Source organism: Oncorhynchus mykiss, chromosome 21 (genome assembly GCF_013265735.2).
Source record: "Oncorhynchus mykiss isolate Arlee chromosome 21, USDA_OmykA_1.1, whole genome shotgun sequence".
Lineage (NCBI taxonomy): Eukaryota > Metazoa > Chordata > Actinopteri > Salmoniformes > Salmonidae > Oncorhynchus > Oncorhynchus mykiss.
In genome coordinates, this window is record NC_048585.1 from 36,230,444 (window position 1) to 36,246,680 (window position 16,237).

A 16,237-nucleotide genomic window follows, 5' to 3' on the forward strand; every position below is an offset into this window, starting at 1 on the left:
AAGAACCAGTACTTCATCATACATTTTTTAAAGGTTTCCTCATATTCCTATTTAAAGTCATGTTCTCTGAATGTTCAGAGAATGGTAAGATACCACGATCTTCTGTGGGAATTTCAGTAGTTCATCATAAAGTTTTTTGCAGGTTTCCTCATGGTTCTATTTAAAGTCATGTTCTCAGAACATTAAGAAAACGTTCCATAAAAACCACAATAAAACATTAAGAATGTTATTTAAAAAAATAAACATTATTTTCAGCGTCAGCACAACTCTGTCTATCCTCTATCTTGTTAAGTGTGTTCAGGTGTGTTAGCTGCGCCCACTAATTGCCCACACCTGATCTTAATGAATGCTCGTTTCCTTTGAAATGGTGTCTGATTGAATATACTAAAATGAACAGCTTTGTATAAGTTAAAAAACATGGGATCCTAACTCCATCCTGGTGGCACAGTGGACACATTCCATGGATAGAGAACAGAAGACCATTGGTTAAAATCTCACTGATGCCGTGCCACAAGAAAATTATATGTTTTTGCATGATTAATGCCTAACAGATGAAATTCCATGTGTTATATCTGTGCTTGGAGTTCAACACAGTTAAGCTAGCAGTGTTTTTAAAAGTCTTATTGAAACGTTTTCTCAGAACATTATTTAATTACTTTCAAATAACCTAGAATTTCCATTCTCAGAATGTTAATAAGACCTCACAGGAAAACTTTCAGGGAACTATAGTAAAATGTTCTCAGAAAACATTATGCGGAAGTACTGTACTTCCCACAGAAGAACGGTTTTTCTTAACGTTATTTCTTAACTATTTGAGAACATTCCCAATGTCAAACCAGTTGGAGAATATTCCTAGAACATTATCAAACTGAAATTAAATATAACCATGTTTGAACTTTTAGGAAACGTTCTCTTAATGTAATAAAACATTTTTTTTATGTTAAGTTCCTTAAATGTGCTGAGCAACTATACGGCGCCATTCCCAGAAAGTTATGGGAAGGTTGAATGCAAAATAACTATAGGACAACCATGCTCTCACCAAGTTCTAAGAAACATATGGTTCTCAGAACATTATGTGCTAGCTGGGCTGTGTGTGTGTGTTTACCTGCTGTATGTATCTACCACTCTACAGCTGGCGTACTGTGTGGTCCAGTTTATGGAGAAAGATTCTACTGTCACAGAATACGTAAGGAACACCTTTTCTGTCATTTAAGGTTGTAAAATCACAGTAACTTTCCTAAAAATCCCAGGCCTTCCAGAAATCCTGATTGCAGGATTTCCTGCATATTCCCTACTGATTCCAGGAATACTCCAACTGGGATTTTGGGAAAACCTGGGAATTTTGGATTATCGTTTACTGGAATTTTGCAACCTTACTGTTGTTAGTCACTGCTCACACTGGAACTTCCAGTATACATAAAACACTGTAACACCGTGCTGGACTTTGCCTCTGTTTGTTTTCTGTTCAGATCATACGAGGGCTCCTCAAATACTGGCCCAAAACCTGCACCCAGAAAGAGGTGAGATATCTTTGTGTGTTTTTTTATAAACCCATGGTGTGCTTCTCTCATATGTGTGTGAGCCTGTGTGTGTGCATCTGTGTGTGTGTGTGTGTCCACCCGTGTGTGTTGTGTGTATATTTGTGTGCATCTGTCTCTTCATCTGTGTGCGTGTTTTTCTTTGTGTGTGTGTGTGTGTGTGTGTGTGTGTGTGTGTGTTTGTGTGTGTGTGTGCATCTGTAGGTGATGTTCCTAGGGGAGATAGAGGAGATACTGGATGTGATCGAGCCATCTCAGTTTATCCGTGTTCAGGAGCCTCTCTTCAAACAGATTGCTGCCTGCATCTCCAGCCCACACTTCCAGGTACACGCACACACACACATTAAAATTAAAGCTCACACATGCACGCACACACATACACACACACAGATCTCTGCCTGCATCTCCAGCCCACACTCCCAGGTTAGGCCATGCCCACCACATCTGGACAACCAATCCCCTGTCCTCTCGCATTGATCTAACAAACTGCAAAGGACAAATTCTCTGGACAATAAAGATTTGTTCTACTGTTATACACTGAGTGTACAAAACATTAAGAACACCTGCTCTTTCCATTACTGACTTACCAGGTGAATCCAGGTGAAAGCTATTATTCTTTATTCATGTCACTTGTTAAATCCACTTCAATCAGCGTAGAAAAAGGGGAGCAGACCGGTTATAGAAGGATTTTTAAGCCTTGAGACAATTAAGACATGGATTGTGTATGTGTGCCATTCAGAGGGTAAATGGGGAGAGAAAATATTTAACTGCCTTTGAACGGGGTATGGTAGTAGGTGCCATTTTGTATCAAGAACTGCAACACTGCTGGGTTTTTCACGCTCAACAGTTTCCCGTGTGTATCAAGAATGGCCCACCACCCAAAGGACATCCAGCCAACATGACACAACTATGGGAAGCATTAGAGTCAACATGGGCCAGCATCCCTGTGGAACACTTCCAACACCTTGAAGAGTCCATACCCTGACGAATTGAGGCTGTTCTGAGGGCAAAAGGGGGGTGCAACTCAATAGTCGGAAGATATTCCTAATGTTTTGTACAGTCAGTGTATATAACCTAAGCTTTCTCGTTCTTCCTCCCTCTATTCCCCTTCTGTACTCCCTCCATCCATCCCTTCCTCCCTCTTCCTTCCTTCTCCCTCACTACTTCTCTCTCTCTCCATCCCTTTCTCTCTCTATCTCCCTCCATCCCTTTCTCTCCCTCTCCTTCTCCCTCCCTCTCTCCATCTCTCTCTCCCTCCCTGCTGTAGGTAGCAGAGAGGGCCTTGTACTTCTGGAACAACGAGTACATCCTGTCTCTGATAGAGGAGAACTGTCAGGTGATTCTACCGCTGGTCTTCGCCACACTCTACAGAGTGTCCAAGGAGCACTGGAACCAGTGAGTGACCTCTACCCCTTAACCTCTAACCCCTAACCTATAACCTTTGCTCTTTAAGTCTGTATGAACTGTGAATCTCTGCAGATATACCTCTCTAACCCCACCTTCACTCGTTTTCTGTCCTTCTCTCTTTCTCACCTCTCCATCTCTCTCTCTTTCTCTCTCCCTCCATTTCACTCTCCCTCCATTTCTCTCTCCCTCCATCCCCCTCTCCCTCTCTCTATCTCTCTCTCTCTCTCTGCAGGACTATAGTCTCTCTGATCTACAACGTTCTGAAGACCTTTATGGAGATGAACAGCAAGCTGTTTGATGACCTCACTGCCTCTTACAAAGTGGAAAAACAGAAGTGAGCGTGCGTGTACTAATATGTGTGTATAACACCTGTTTCTCATCCTCCCCTCTTTCTTTCTCCTTTTCTCTTTGTATTCACTTGCATTCAATTCAAGGATCTTTATTGACACCAATGTTCCCTCTAAGCTACATGCATGCGCAGGGGCGCAGCTCCCCGGGACTGCCCCGCAGAAGAAATATCAGCCAGCGCAGAGAAACACGAGATTGAACTTCACTCAACTTGTGTTCCTCATTAGTTAACACTATTAACTTTTCCCTTTCCTGTGGGAATTGTGATCGAATTAACGCAACATTAGCCACTTTCAATGCAACTTACCGAAACAAAATGAACTATGCTAAGTTAGTATGCAAAACTAACTTAGTATGCAAAACTAACTATGAAAGAGATTTTGTTGTAGGCAGAACGTTTCAGAGTAAGAGTCTATTGCATTGACACGCACGACTTAGCCCGTACTCTACACAGACTGGTGCGTCATAACCAATCAGAGCTGCAGTAGGCCTATATGCAAATAGGCCGTTGCTGTATATGGATCTGTGCCATTCACTTTGAACTGGACTGTGTTTACAGCATGAGTGGTCATGTGCAGATACGCTTGTTTTAAGATCAAAGCGAGAGCCACATGTGCACATTTGTTCATATCCTTTAATAATTAGTGAATTATTAGCCCAGTTATTGATAATTTGTAGTCAGCAATGGTGGAGTTATTACTTCCTACAAGAGCACAAAACATGTATCTTTGAAAAACGAGTTGGGTAAAGAGCATTTTTGTCTTCATTTTGTAAATTGAAACAGTCTTGAATTAGCTAAATTGCCAATAGGCAAAGGGTAGAATAATTTGTAATAATCTGTAATAATATTATGGAAATAATAATGCATTTTATTTTGTAAATTGGTTTCTTGCATCAAACAACAAGACAACATTTTCAGTCACCTCCTTGTCTGAAGGATAAGTGGATAAATAGGTTAATGTCAAGCCCTGCATGTTTTTTTTTTAATCTCATGGAATGTAGGCCTATGTACATTGAACACCACACATTGGCTTCTACTGTTAGAACAGATATTTCCATGTTAAAATGTTATGGGATGCATTTTCTCATTTGGAAGTTGCATTGATTGACACCACACGTCATTATCTTCAATCAATCAATCAAAGGTATTTTATAAAGCCCTTTTTCCATCAGCAGTTATAACGAAGTGCTGTACAGATTATCTTACATTTCTCTGACTCAATTTAACCCCCCGCCCTCACAACTTGACACAACTGTGGGTAGCATTGAAGTCAACATGGGCGAGTATCCCTGAGGAACGCTTTCGACACCATGCCCCGACGAATTGAAGCTGTTCTGAGGGCAAAATGGGGGTGCAGCTCAATAGTAGGAAGGTGTTCCTAATGTTTTGTACACTCAGTGTGTATATAACCTAAACTGTCTCTCTCTTCCTTCCTCTTCCCCTTCTGCTCTCCCTTCCTCCCTCCATCCATCTCTTCCTCCTCTCACTCTCTCCCTCCACCCTTCCTCACCTTTCCCCTCAAGGGAGTTGAAGAGGGAGTGTGAGCGTGCAGAGCTGTGGCGGGGGCTGGATGAGCAGCAGGAGAGGAGACTGCAGATCCTGGGGGAGGCCAGTCGCAATCAGAAGAACCTCCAGGAGAGAGGGGAGCCTCCTCAGCCCACCTCCACACTGACGGCATTCCCTGAGCAGCCAAACCTCGAGCTCAGCGGAGCCTCTTCTAATACCTAGAACCAGACAGCGGAGGATCAGTACCAGGATACATAGAGTACTTAGAGGACATACAGAGACAGTATGCACATAGCCAAACACACACATGTACACACAAAGGAGCAGACGCACACGCTCAAACACACACACACACACACACACACACACACACTGACAACGTACACATAAACACATACAGAGTCGCACACAGGCATATACTGTTTACACACACACACACACTCATGCAGAATGTAAACAAAAGTTGAATCAACTCAAACACATAGACTACATTGAAGTGCAAACACAGCCCTCTACATACTCACTGGAAGACTACCCACACAAACTGCCCATCTTGAACAAGACATATTTCTCTCTCTCTCTCACACTCACTCACACACACACACACACACACACACACACACACACACACACACACACACACACACACACACACACACACACACACACACACACACACACACACACACACACACACACACACACACTCACTCACACAGGTACTGGTTCTAGCTGTCTAGGTTTTGACGTGGAACCGTTTTCCCGGTTCTCCGACAAAGGACTTTATACCGTCCCAAAAGATACAGAGGAATGATGACGTGAATGCTACATAATATTGTTGCTTCTTCTTCTATTCTTCTCTACTGTACTACTACTACTACTACTACTGATGTTTTTATATATATATATATATATATATATATATGTCTGAATATTATGATTATTATAGTGTTGGTGGGAGAATCTTTAGTGTAGAACTCCTAAAACTTTAGCATAACTTGAGCATGGTCCAAATCACACCCTATTCGCTACAGAGCGAGTGCACTATTGGCCAAATGTAGTACACTATATGGGGCCTAATCCCCATATTGTAGTGCAATACTACTGACCAAACGCAGTGCACTATAATGGGGAAAGGGGTCACTTCCCAAATGGCACCCTATTCCCTACATAGTGCACTACTTTTGACAAGCGCCCTATGGACCCTGGTCAAAAGTAGTGCACTATTTAGGGAACAGGGTGCCATTTGGGACGTACCAAGTGTATGATTTTGGGTGACCCCTAATCTCCTAAACTAAAACAATGTTCTGATATGTTATTATTCTTGTCCATTCATAATTGGGCATAGAGAGAAGGAAGAGAGTCAGAAAACCAAGTTTTTCTAGTAATATTCTAATTTGTTTTGGATAATGTTTGTATTGGGCGTGTCCTAAATGGCACCATTTTCCCTATGAAGTGCACTACTTAGCACTACTTACTACAGTAGTACACTATATAGGGAATAGGGTGCCATTTGGGATGTGAGCTCAGTCTACCATCTGTGGGATCAGTCTACTAGTCCTTGATATCACACTGTCTTACTGTTCTTCTGTGCATCTTATCTTCATTCGTTTGATGAAATTATTTTGAATTTGTTTTAATATTTTTATGTTTTTGTGTGTTCATTTTGGCAATATCTGATATTTATGATATTTTTTTATTTGATCTCTGGAATTGTGACCTTATTGCAGGAAGTTGGCAAAGATGAGACGTGTTTGTGTGTGTGTGTGTGTGTGTGAGAGAGAGATGGAGAGGTCATGGAAGTGTATGCGTGTATGCGTGTGTGTTCATGTGTGTAAGATGCAGAGGTGATGGAAGTGTTTGTGTGAGAGAATTCAGTATGAGTGTAACAGTGACAGGAGATGTGTAGGGACAGAGTGATAGAGGGAGAGAGGTGGCATCGATCCCTCTTTCTCTCTTCTCTCCCATTCTCTCCTTTCGTAGGAACAGGATTTGAATCAGAATGTAACACTTTTGATTGATTGTGAATCTGGAGGTTTTTCTTGCGTCTTGTTACCAAGACAACCAGACCAGCAGCCTTCAACACTCCTTTAACAGTTTTTAGTTTCAACAAAACAAAAAAGGACATAAAGAAACAAACCTCACTATCGTTAAAACACTTCCTGAATTTTGCAAGTTACCCATAATTCCCCCATTTGTCAGTCAGTCAGTTCGCTGGGAAAATAATCTTCCCTTCCACTATTCTGTTCTAGAACAAGAAGAATCCTTCCGGAAATCGGGAATGCTGGAATTGGAACGCAATTTATCAACTGAAAGAAGAGGTTCCCGTCAGTAGAATTATAGAACAGCAATAATAATGGAATTGAATATGTACGCATAAGTAGCATTGCTAAACTACAATTGCAGTGTCCTCCTGGTCTGGTTTGTAGGCTATCCGTGCTCAGAAACATAGAAACGATTGAGGATGACCATGTATTTTTTTTTCCGGGGACCAACAGCTGGGTAGATGAATGTACAGTCAAGTTAAACCGGGATTGTAGAAAGGAAAAGATGATGTGTTAAATTAACTTCACTTTGAGAAAACAATGGAGTGTGTTTGTGTCGTTTTTTTAATGGTCTCTTGTGTATTCTCTCTCTCTCTCTCTCTCTCTCTCTCTCTCTCTCTCTCTCTCTTTTGTCCCTATCACTCCATCCATCTAATGGGGCATAGATGTTAAGTCCCCTATTTAGGGTTCTGGACCGGTTCCAACTGATATATTGCTGTACAGAGCACTCTGTGAATTTCACAGGGTTCAGTGCTTTATAGTGCCAGAAAGCCCCATCTGTCTGCTTTCCGTTACCACTCTTGTCAGTGGTGCTGACTTGAAGTGTTAGGTTTCACACCATACATTTGCATAGGGAATGAGTGTAACATTTTCTGTTCTATCCAGACAAAGAAAATCCGGTAATCATCGTTTCATCTCGCTGTGATATTCTCAGACTAATTTATAGCTGTCAACATAAAAAAAAACATGAAATATCATCATTTTTCATATTTTAATAATATTTGTACTATGTATTTGAGCTTGTGTTCTCAAAAGTGAGTACACCTCAGCAAGTTATAACTATTTTTACTAAAAAGGTGAACTCATTACTAGTTATTATTAGGCGGAAATCTACATTTTGCAATAAAATTCATTATTAAACACACACACACACATTATCTACCTTTCTCTCTCTGCCTCTCACTCGCTCCCTCTCATCCTTCACTAATTTCTCCATCTCTCAAATCAAATTTTATTTGTCACATACACATGGTTAGCAGATTTAATGCGAGTGTAGCGAAATGCTTGTGCTTCTAGTTCCGACAATGCAGTAATAATCAACGAGTAATCTAACCTAACAATTCCACAACTACTACCTTATACACACAGGTGTAAAGGGATAAAGAATATGTACATAAAGACATATGAATGAGTGATGGTACAGAAAGGCATAGGCAAGATGCAGTAGATGGTATCGAGTACAGTATATACATATGAGATGAGTAATGTAGGGTACGTAAACATAAAAGTGGCATAGTTTAAAGTGGCTAGTGATACATGTATTACAGATGACAAGATGCAGTAGATGATATAGAGTACAGTACATACATATACATATGAGATGAGTATTGTACGGTATGTAAACATTATATTAAGTGGCATTGTTTAAAGTGGCTAGTGATACATTTTTTGCATAAATTTCCATACATTTCCATTATTAAAGTGGCTGGAGTTGAGTCAGTATGTTGGCAGCAGCCACTCAATGTTAGTGGTGGCTGTTTAACAGTCTGATGGCCTTGAGATAGAAGCTGTTTTTCCATCTCTCGGTCCCTGCTTTGATGCACCTGTACTGACCTCGCCTTCTGGATGATAGCGGGTTGAACAGGCAGTGGCTCGGGTGGTTGTTGTCCTTGATGATCTTTATGGCCTTCCTGTGACATCGGGTGGTGTAGGTGTCCTGAAGGGCAGGTAGTTTGCCCCCGGTGATGCGGTGATACAGCCCGGCAGGATGCTCTCGATTGTGCATCTGTAGATGTTTGTGCCGCGCCTTCTTCACAACGCTGTCTGTGTGGGTGGACCAATTCAGTTTGTCCGTGATGTGTACGCCGAGGAACTTAAAACTTACTACCCTCTCCACTACTGTCCCATCGATGTGGATAGGGGGTGCTCCCTCTGCTCTTTCCTGAAGTACACGATTATCTCTTTTGTTTTGTTGACGTTGAGTGTGAGGTTATTTTCCTGACACCACACTCCGAGGGCCCTCACCTCCTCCCTGTAGGCCGTCTCGTCGTTGTTGGTAATCAAGCCTATCACTGTAGTGCCGTCCGCAAACTTGATGATTGAGTTGGAGGCATGCATGGCCACGCAGTCGTGGGTGAACAGGGAGTACAGGAGAGGGCTCAGTATGTACCCTTGTGGGGCCCCAGTGTTGAGGATCAGCGGGGTGGAGATGTTGTTACCTACCCTCACCAACTGGGGGCGGCCCATCAAGAAGTCCAGACCTACCCTCACTCTCTTTCTCACAAACAGACACACACACATGGATGACCCCCCCCCCCCCAGAGGAGTCGCCAAGTTTAAGGGCATTTCGTTATAATTGCTATGATGTCAGAGTGTACAATTTAACTGGACTAAAAGCAAAATCAAAACATTTGTTCTGAGATAGGGCATATTCAGACAGTGGAGAAGATGCCCAACTGTTGTTTTTATAATTAAACTAGTCTTTACGTAGCCTACCAAACAGATTTGTATAGTCTACTTTCGTTGTTGGTGGTTCTTTATTTTGACAATATTTGTGAAATGTTAAATTATTTGTTGCTCCTTTAAAATAGTTTAATCCTTTTATTTTTGTGTAGTTAACGGGCACGGCTCATGACAATGATGTTTATTGGCACTGCGCGCGTCACTCCAGGTAATTTGAGCGCATGAGGACCATCAGCCTTGCTGTTGCCATTAGTAATGTTTTCAGGTACATTTCTGTACGTGAACAAAACAGACCTTTGATTCTGTTGATAAGACAACGATAGGAACCAGTAGATTGTAGAATGCAGCATAACTCTAATAACACATCTACATCATTGATGTAAATGTTTAGAAATCAGTTTAGCTTACAATTTGAATCAAATAAAAATGTTGTATAACTGATGGACATTTTATTTCCTTTATCATGACAAGAACGTATCACTCACTGTACTTGTCTAGTTGCTCAGGCCCAGCACAGAGATCTCTTGATTGGCCGTGCAGGAATCATGACATACGCTTGGGGAGATTCTATATGTTTGTAGTGTAAGAACAGAAGAGACTTCAATAGTTTGACTTACCTGTCTTATATGAAGGAAAGTTAAACTGATAGTAACTTATGTGAAAGTTACCATAAATTATTACAAAAATGTTGTGGACCAGATGTAGACCAGATACAAATTTGATGTATGAGTTTAAAATGTATTGAGCCATCAGACCATTCTCATCATCACTTCTCTCTCTATTCATCTCTCTCTGTCTCTGTCTCTGTCTCAGGATTTTGTTGCCCCGCTAACTCTCTCTGGCTACATTTACACAGGCAGCCCAATTCTGTTTTTTCTTTGCTAATTGGCATTTTGACTGCTGCAACACCTGGGAGATAGGTAAACAGGACAACAAACACATGCACACACCTGGACACTTCCTTGAACAAAGATAGGGCTTTTTTAAGCTGCTGTAGAACTCCTCCTCGCTTGGCCTGCCTCCAAGCCGCCGATTGTGCATGTGTTTATTCTCGCTTGCTCTATAAGTCATCCTACGTCTTGCCATCTCATCATATCATCTTGCCATATCTCACCTTATAAAACAACAATGATGTACCATTGGCAGTGTTAATGGGGTTGTTATGTTGTTTCTGTTGCCCTATAGAAGTCGTTCCCGGAGCCCCCCTACATCCAGCGGCACCACCATGTGTGTTCCTACGGGTGTACCCGCTATCTGATGGCCCACCTTCCAGGCTGCCAGCTTCACGTCTCCCCCTTTACACCTAGAGCTGTGTGGGGAGTGTATGTGTGTGTGAAATAAAGGTCTCACCCCTCTACCCCATCCTCTCACCCAGCAGTGCCACTACTGTCTGCTTCACACAGGACACTGAGGGAAAGGAGTATGTGTATTGGTTGGGGTGGCGGGGAGCAGGGATTGTATGTCTGGGGAGGGGGACCAGGATGTGTGTTTGTGTGAGAGAGAGCGATTGAGGAGATGAGAGGTGTGTGTGTGTGTGTGTGTGTGTGTGTGTGTGTGTGTGTGTGTGTGTGTGTGTGTGTGTGTGTGTGTGTGTGTGTGTGTGTGTGTGTGTGTGTGTGTGTGTGTGTGTGTGTGTGTGTGTGTGTGTGTGTGTGTGTGTGTGTGTGTGTGACCAAGAGGGTTTCATATTGCTGTATGTACACCACTGTAGTGTTGTCACACAGAAAACTTCTTTAAAAATATGTAGTAATCTTTTACATTTTTATTTCCTTATTTCCTCAATTTCCTCAACACTTCCAACATTCTTTCTTGTCACTTATTTACAAAACATCAGTTGTTCAAGCTCATTAAAATAAATAAAGTTTAATGTACATTCTTTTGTCTCTTAATGTCTGGCTGTGTAGTGGCCTTAAAATTAATAGAACAGAATTGGAACTTCTGACCATGGCAACTTGATTGGTAAACACTCAAATTGGCTGCCAGTCCACCCATTGATTTGAAAGTTGGATTCTAGTTCTACTCATTCTAGTTCTGTGATAGGGGCTGTATAGCAGATCTATGTAGAGTTAATTATTGTATTATCTATAGTGGTTTGACTGGCTGCCTGTGCCTACGAATGCATCCCAAATGGCACCCTATTCCCTATTAAAGTGCAGTACTTCTGACCAGAGCGCTATGAACCCTGGTCAAAAGTAGTGCACCACAAAGGAAATAGGGTGTTAACTCAGACAGGGTCACAAACGGTCTTCTTCTGTCTTAAACCAATGTTTAAACCAACAATTCTTAAATAAAGCAACGTTATAAAAAGTGTTTCTCAAGTCTTTTTTCCCAGCTTCACCATTCCATTCTAGGCATGCACAAACCTCTCTCTCTCAATATACAGTACATTTGATTGACAGATTGCTCTCCTTGGGACTCCTTCTTATCCCAGTCCTCATGATACAGTTTGTGCATGTTCCCGCGGCGACAGTGGCATCTCAGTAGTGTGACTTGCGACACGTCGCAGTGACAGGCCCGCGCCGTCAGAATCTCAATGTCGTTGTGATGACGAGCACGAGGGCAGTTCAGACGAACTTTGATCTTAGGAAAATTAATTACAATTTAAAAATGTTATATCACGTTTTACATTTTCAGACATGTCAAGTGACAATGTTCCAACCAAATAGGTCATCAGGATGACATACCCTTACCCTACGTATGTGTGTGTGTGTGTGTGTGTGTGTGTGTGTGTGTGTGTGTGTGTGTGTGTGTGTGTGTGTGTGTGTGTGTGTGTGTGTGTGTGTGTGTGTGTGTGTATACTCTACCTTTGCGTCTTTGCTGATAGTGTAGTATTTCAAGGCTGAGATAATGTTGTGTGTGTCTCTGTCTCTGTCTCCATACTCCACCTTTGCATCCTTGCTGATGGTACAACATCTTGACGCTGAGGTGATGTGAGTGAAGTTAGATGCCACCAGGACAGAGTAGCGTGAGGGAAAGGCACTGGACTCACAGTATCCAACACAGGCATACACAACATGGGTTCCCTTACATGTCCCACGCCGGTCACTACGGATGGTCACGTTAAATGCTGCAGGAGTGGAGAGGAAAGAGGAGAACAATTAATTTAAACATGTAATTGACCGACATAATTTGAATTATTTGAATTAAATTTTGTATGTTTTTTTTCTGTGAGCTCAATGCGCACATTGCAGATTCTCTAGAGATAAATTAGATCCAGCCAGGACTGTGACGATGTAGTAGGGAGTTGTTGTTTCCAACAGGCCAATATTCAACATAATTATCACAGTTTATGTGCGAAACTAACTACAATGACCATAATCCATTGCGCATCTACTTGTCCAGTCTGTGTTTCTTTTATGTGTGCAATGGGAAGAGACAGAAGAATGCACAATAGTGAGGGGATAAAGACATCAGCTGTTGCTTGGTGAGGTGTCCCTACCTGAAACTACAGTTGAAGTCAGAAGTTTACATACACCTTAGCCAAATACCTTTAAACTTAGTTTTTCCACAATTCCTGACATTTAAACTTATTTTTTCCACAACTTAGCCAAATACATTTACAGTTAGTTTTTCCACAATTCCTGACATTTAATCCTAGAATGTGAAATGTCAGAATAATAGTAGAGAGAATTATTTATTTCAGCTTTATTTCTTTAATCAAATTCCCAGTGGGTCAGAATTTTAAATACACTCAACAAGTATTTGATAGCATTGCATTTAAATTGTTTAACTTGGCCTTCCACAACTTAGCCTTCCACAGGCTTCCCACAATAAGTTGGGTGAATTTTGGCCCATTCCTCCTGACAGAGTCAAGTTTGTAGGCCTCCTTGCTCGCACACACCTTTTAAGTTCTGCCCACAAATGTTCTATAGGATTGAGGTCAGGGATTTGTGATGGCCACACCAATACCTTGACTTTGTTGTCCTGAAGCCATTTTCCCACAACTTTGGAAGTATGCTTGGGGTCAATGTTCATTTGGAAGACCCATTTGCGACCACGTCCTGACAGATGTCTTGAGATGTTGCTTCAATATATCCACATAATTCCTGCCTCTTGATGCCATCTATTTTGTGAAGTGCACCAGTCCCTCTTGCAGAAAAGCACCCCCACAACATGATGCTGCCACCCCCGTGCTTCACGGTTGGGATGGCGTTCTTCGGCTTGCAAGCCTCCCCCTTTTTCCTCCAAACATAACGATGGTCATTATGACCAAACAGTCCTATTTTTGTTTCATCAGACCAGAGGACATTTCTCCAAAAAGTACGCTCTTTGTCCCCATATGCAGTTGCAAACCGTAGTCTGACTTTTTTTATGGCGGTTTTGGAGCAGTGGCTTCTTCCTTGTTGAGCGGCCTTTCAGGTTATGTCAATATAGGACTCATTTTACAGTGGAAAAATATACTTTTCCTCCAGCATTTTCACAAGATTCTTTGCTGTTGTTCTGGGATTGATTTGCACTTTTCACACCAAAGTAAGTTTATCTCTAGGAGACAGAGCGCATCTCCTTCCTGAGCAGTATGACGGCTGCGTGGTCCCATGGTGTTGATTCTTGCGGACTATTGTTTGTACAGATGAATGTGGTACCTTCAGGCGTTTGGAAATGACTCCCAAGGAGGAACCAGACTTGTGGAGGTACAATTTTTTTTCTGAGGTCTTGGGTGATTTCTTTTAATTTTCCCATGATGTCAAGCAAAGAGGCACTGAGTTTGAAGGTAGGCCTTGAAATACATCCACAGGTACACCTCCAATTGACTTAAATGATGTCAATTAGCCTATCAGAAGCTTCTAAAGCCATGACATAATTTTCTGGAATTTTCCAGAAGTAATGGGCAGCCACAACCATCACAACCACTTTAATTAATTGTTTTTTTTTTTCTGTGTTGTTACAGCATTCAACTCTGATTGTTTTTTATTAAATGAACCAAAACCACCTCAAAAAGCAATAATCACTCAGCACGAGTGTATTTATCTGTAAAGAGTGTGTGTGTAATAGTACATTATGTGTGTTTGCGTGTATCTGAACATTGTGTGTGTGTGTGTGTGTGTGTGTGTGTGTGTGTGTGTGTGTGTGTGTGTGTGTGTGTGTGTGTGTGTGTGTGTGTGTGTGTGTGTGTGTGTGTGTGTGTGTGTGTGTGTGTGTGTGTGTGTGACCAACAGTGTTTCAAAATGCTGCATGTACACCACTGTAGTTTTATGACACAGCAAACCTTGGGGATAGCCCCCTTATATTACATTTTCACCTAAAATGACATACCCAAATCTAACTGCCTGTAGCTCAGGAACTGAAGCAAGGATATGCATATTCTTGGTACCATTTGAAAGGAAACACTTTGAAGCTTGTGGAAATGTGAATTGAATGTAGGAGAATATAACACGATAGATCTGGTAAAAGAAAATACAAAGGAAAAAAAACGTTTTTTTTTCTACCACAGAACGATCCCAGTCCTAGCCATCACTCTGGTTGCAATTCCGATGGTGTCTACAAGATGGAAGCAGTGTATGTGCAAACTTTCAGATGGATAACTAAGTATGAGAAAACTGCATGACATTTAGTGTGAAGTAACCCAGGTACATTTGGGCAAATCGTGAAGGAGGCATTTGCATTCATACTACATTTTTCTGCAAGAATATCATCAAATCTGTATACTTGGACATTGATATAGCTTTACCAGTATTAGTAGCCATAATATAAGTTCAACATTTGCAAAACAACCAGATGTCATAACTTCATAAATCTCCATATTCTTGTAATTTTTGTCCCAAAGTAAAAGGTTAGCTGTCGCACAAGGTTAGCAGCTACATTTTGTGACAGATACGGACGGGGTTTCCGGAAATTCTCGTAAAACCCAGGTCATTGGTTATCTGGCTAGCTTTGTTTGACAAAGTTACAGTCAATCAATTGAGGACCGTCATCGGTGTGCCATGAAGGCGTCGCTATCTGACCAAATTTGGTGTCCTATATGATATACTACACCCCTAATGATATAGTGAAGTCTGGTTACGTTCTAGGATCTCTGAGGAATACATACAAATGGGATTTGACTGGTTGGAAACAATGTTTAGGGTTAGATTTTCACAGATAACTTTCTTTGCAAATTGAACGAGTGGAAATACAAAATTGATCGTGCATGCTATATGGACCTTTTTAGGATATGAACAAGGATTTTATCTTTCATTTTTTATTTTTTATTTCACCTTTATTTAACCACGTATGCAAGTTGAGAACACGTTCTCATTTACAACTGCAACCTGGCCAAGATAAAGCAAAGCAGTATGACACATATAACAACACAGAGTTACACATGGAGTAAAACAAACATACAGTCAATAATACAGTAGAAAAATAATTCTATATACAATGTGAAAAAATGAGGTGAGATAAGGGAGGTAAAGGCAATAAATAGGCCATGGTGGTGAAGTAAATACAATATAGCAATTAAAACACTGGCATGGTAGATTTGACAGTAGATGTGTCACACCCTGACCATAGTTTGCTTTGTATGTTTCTATGTTTTGTTTGGTCAGGGTGTGATCTGAGTGGGCATTCTATGTTGTGTGTCTAGTTTTTCTATTTCTATGTCTGGCCTGATATGGTTCTCAATCAGAGGCAGGTGTTAGTCATTGCCTCTGATTGGGAACCATATTTAGGTAGCCTGTTTTGTGTTGGGTTTTGTGGGTGGTTGTTTCCTGTGTTAGTGCCACACGGGACTG

At 41.4% G+C, this 16,237-nt stretch overlaps 1 protein-coding gene across 2 annotated transcripts in view; it reads left to right on the forward strand.

The window, feature by feature from the left end:
* LOC110500325 (protein phosphatase 2, regulatory subunit B', beta) overlaps positions 1-7,386 on the forward strand; it is a 48,441-nt gene extending 41,055 nt beyond the window's left edge. The window contains exons 8-13 of one of the 2 annotated variants that reach the window (XM_021577633.2): positions 1,133-1,186; positions 1,470-1,520; positions 1,743-1,862; positions 2,806-2,933; positions 3,178-3,279; positions 4,818-7,386. In XM_021577633.2, coding sequence (XP_021433308.2) covers positions 1,133-1,186; positions 1,470-1,520; positions 1,743-1,862; positions 2,806-2,933; positions 3,178-3,279; positions 4,818-5,022 — 660 coding nt within the window. In that variant the 3' untranslated portion in view covers positions 5,023-7,386. Of the gene's footprint in view, positions 1-1,132; positions 1,187-1,469; positions 1,521-1,742; positions 1,863-2,805; positions 2,934-3,177; positions 3,286-4,817 lie in introns of both variants that reach the window. The other variant, XM_021577634.2, reaches the window with a different exon arrangement.
* The last annotated feature ends 8,851 nt before the right edge of the window (positions 7,387-16,237 follow it).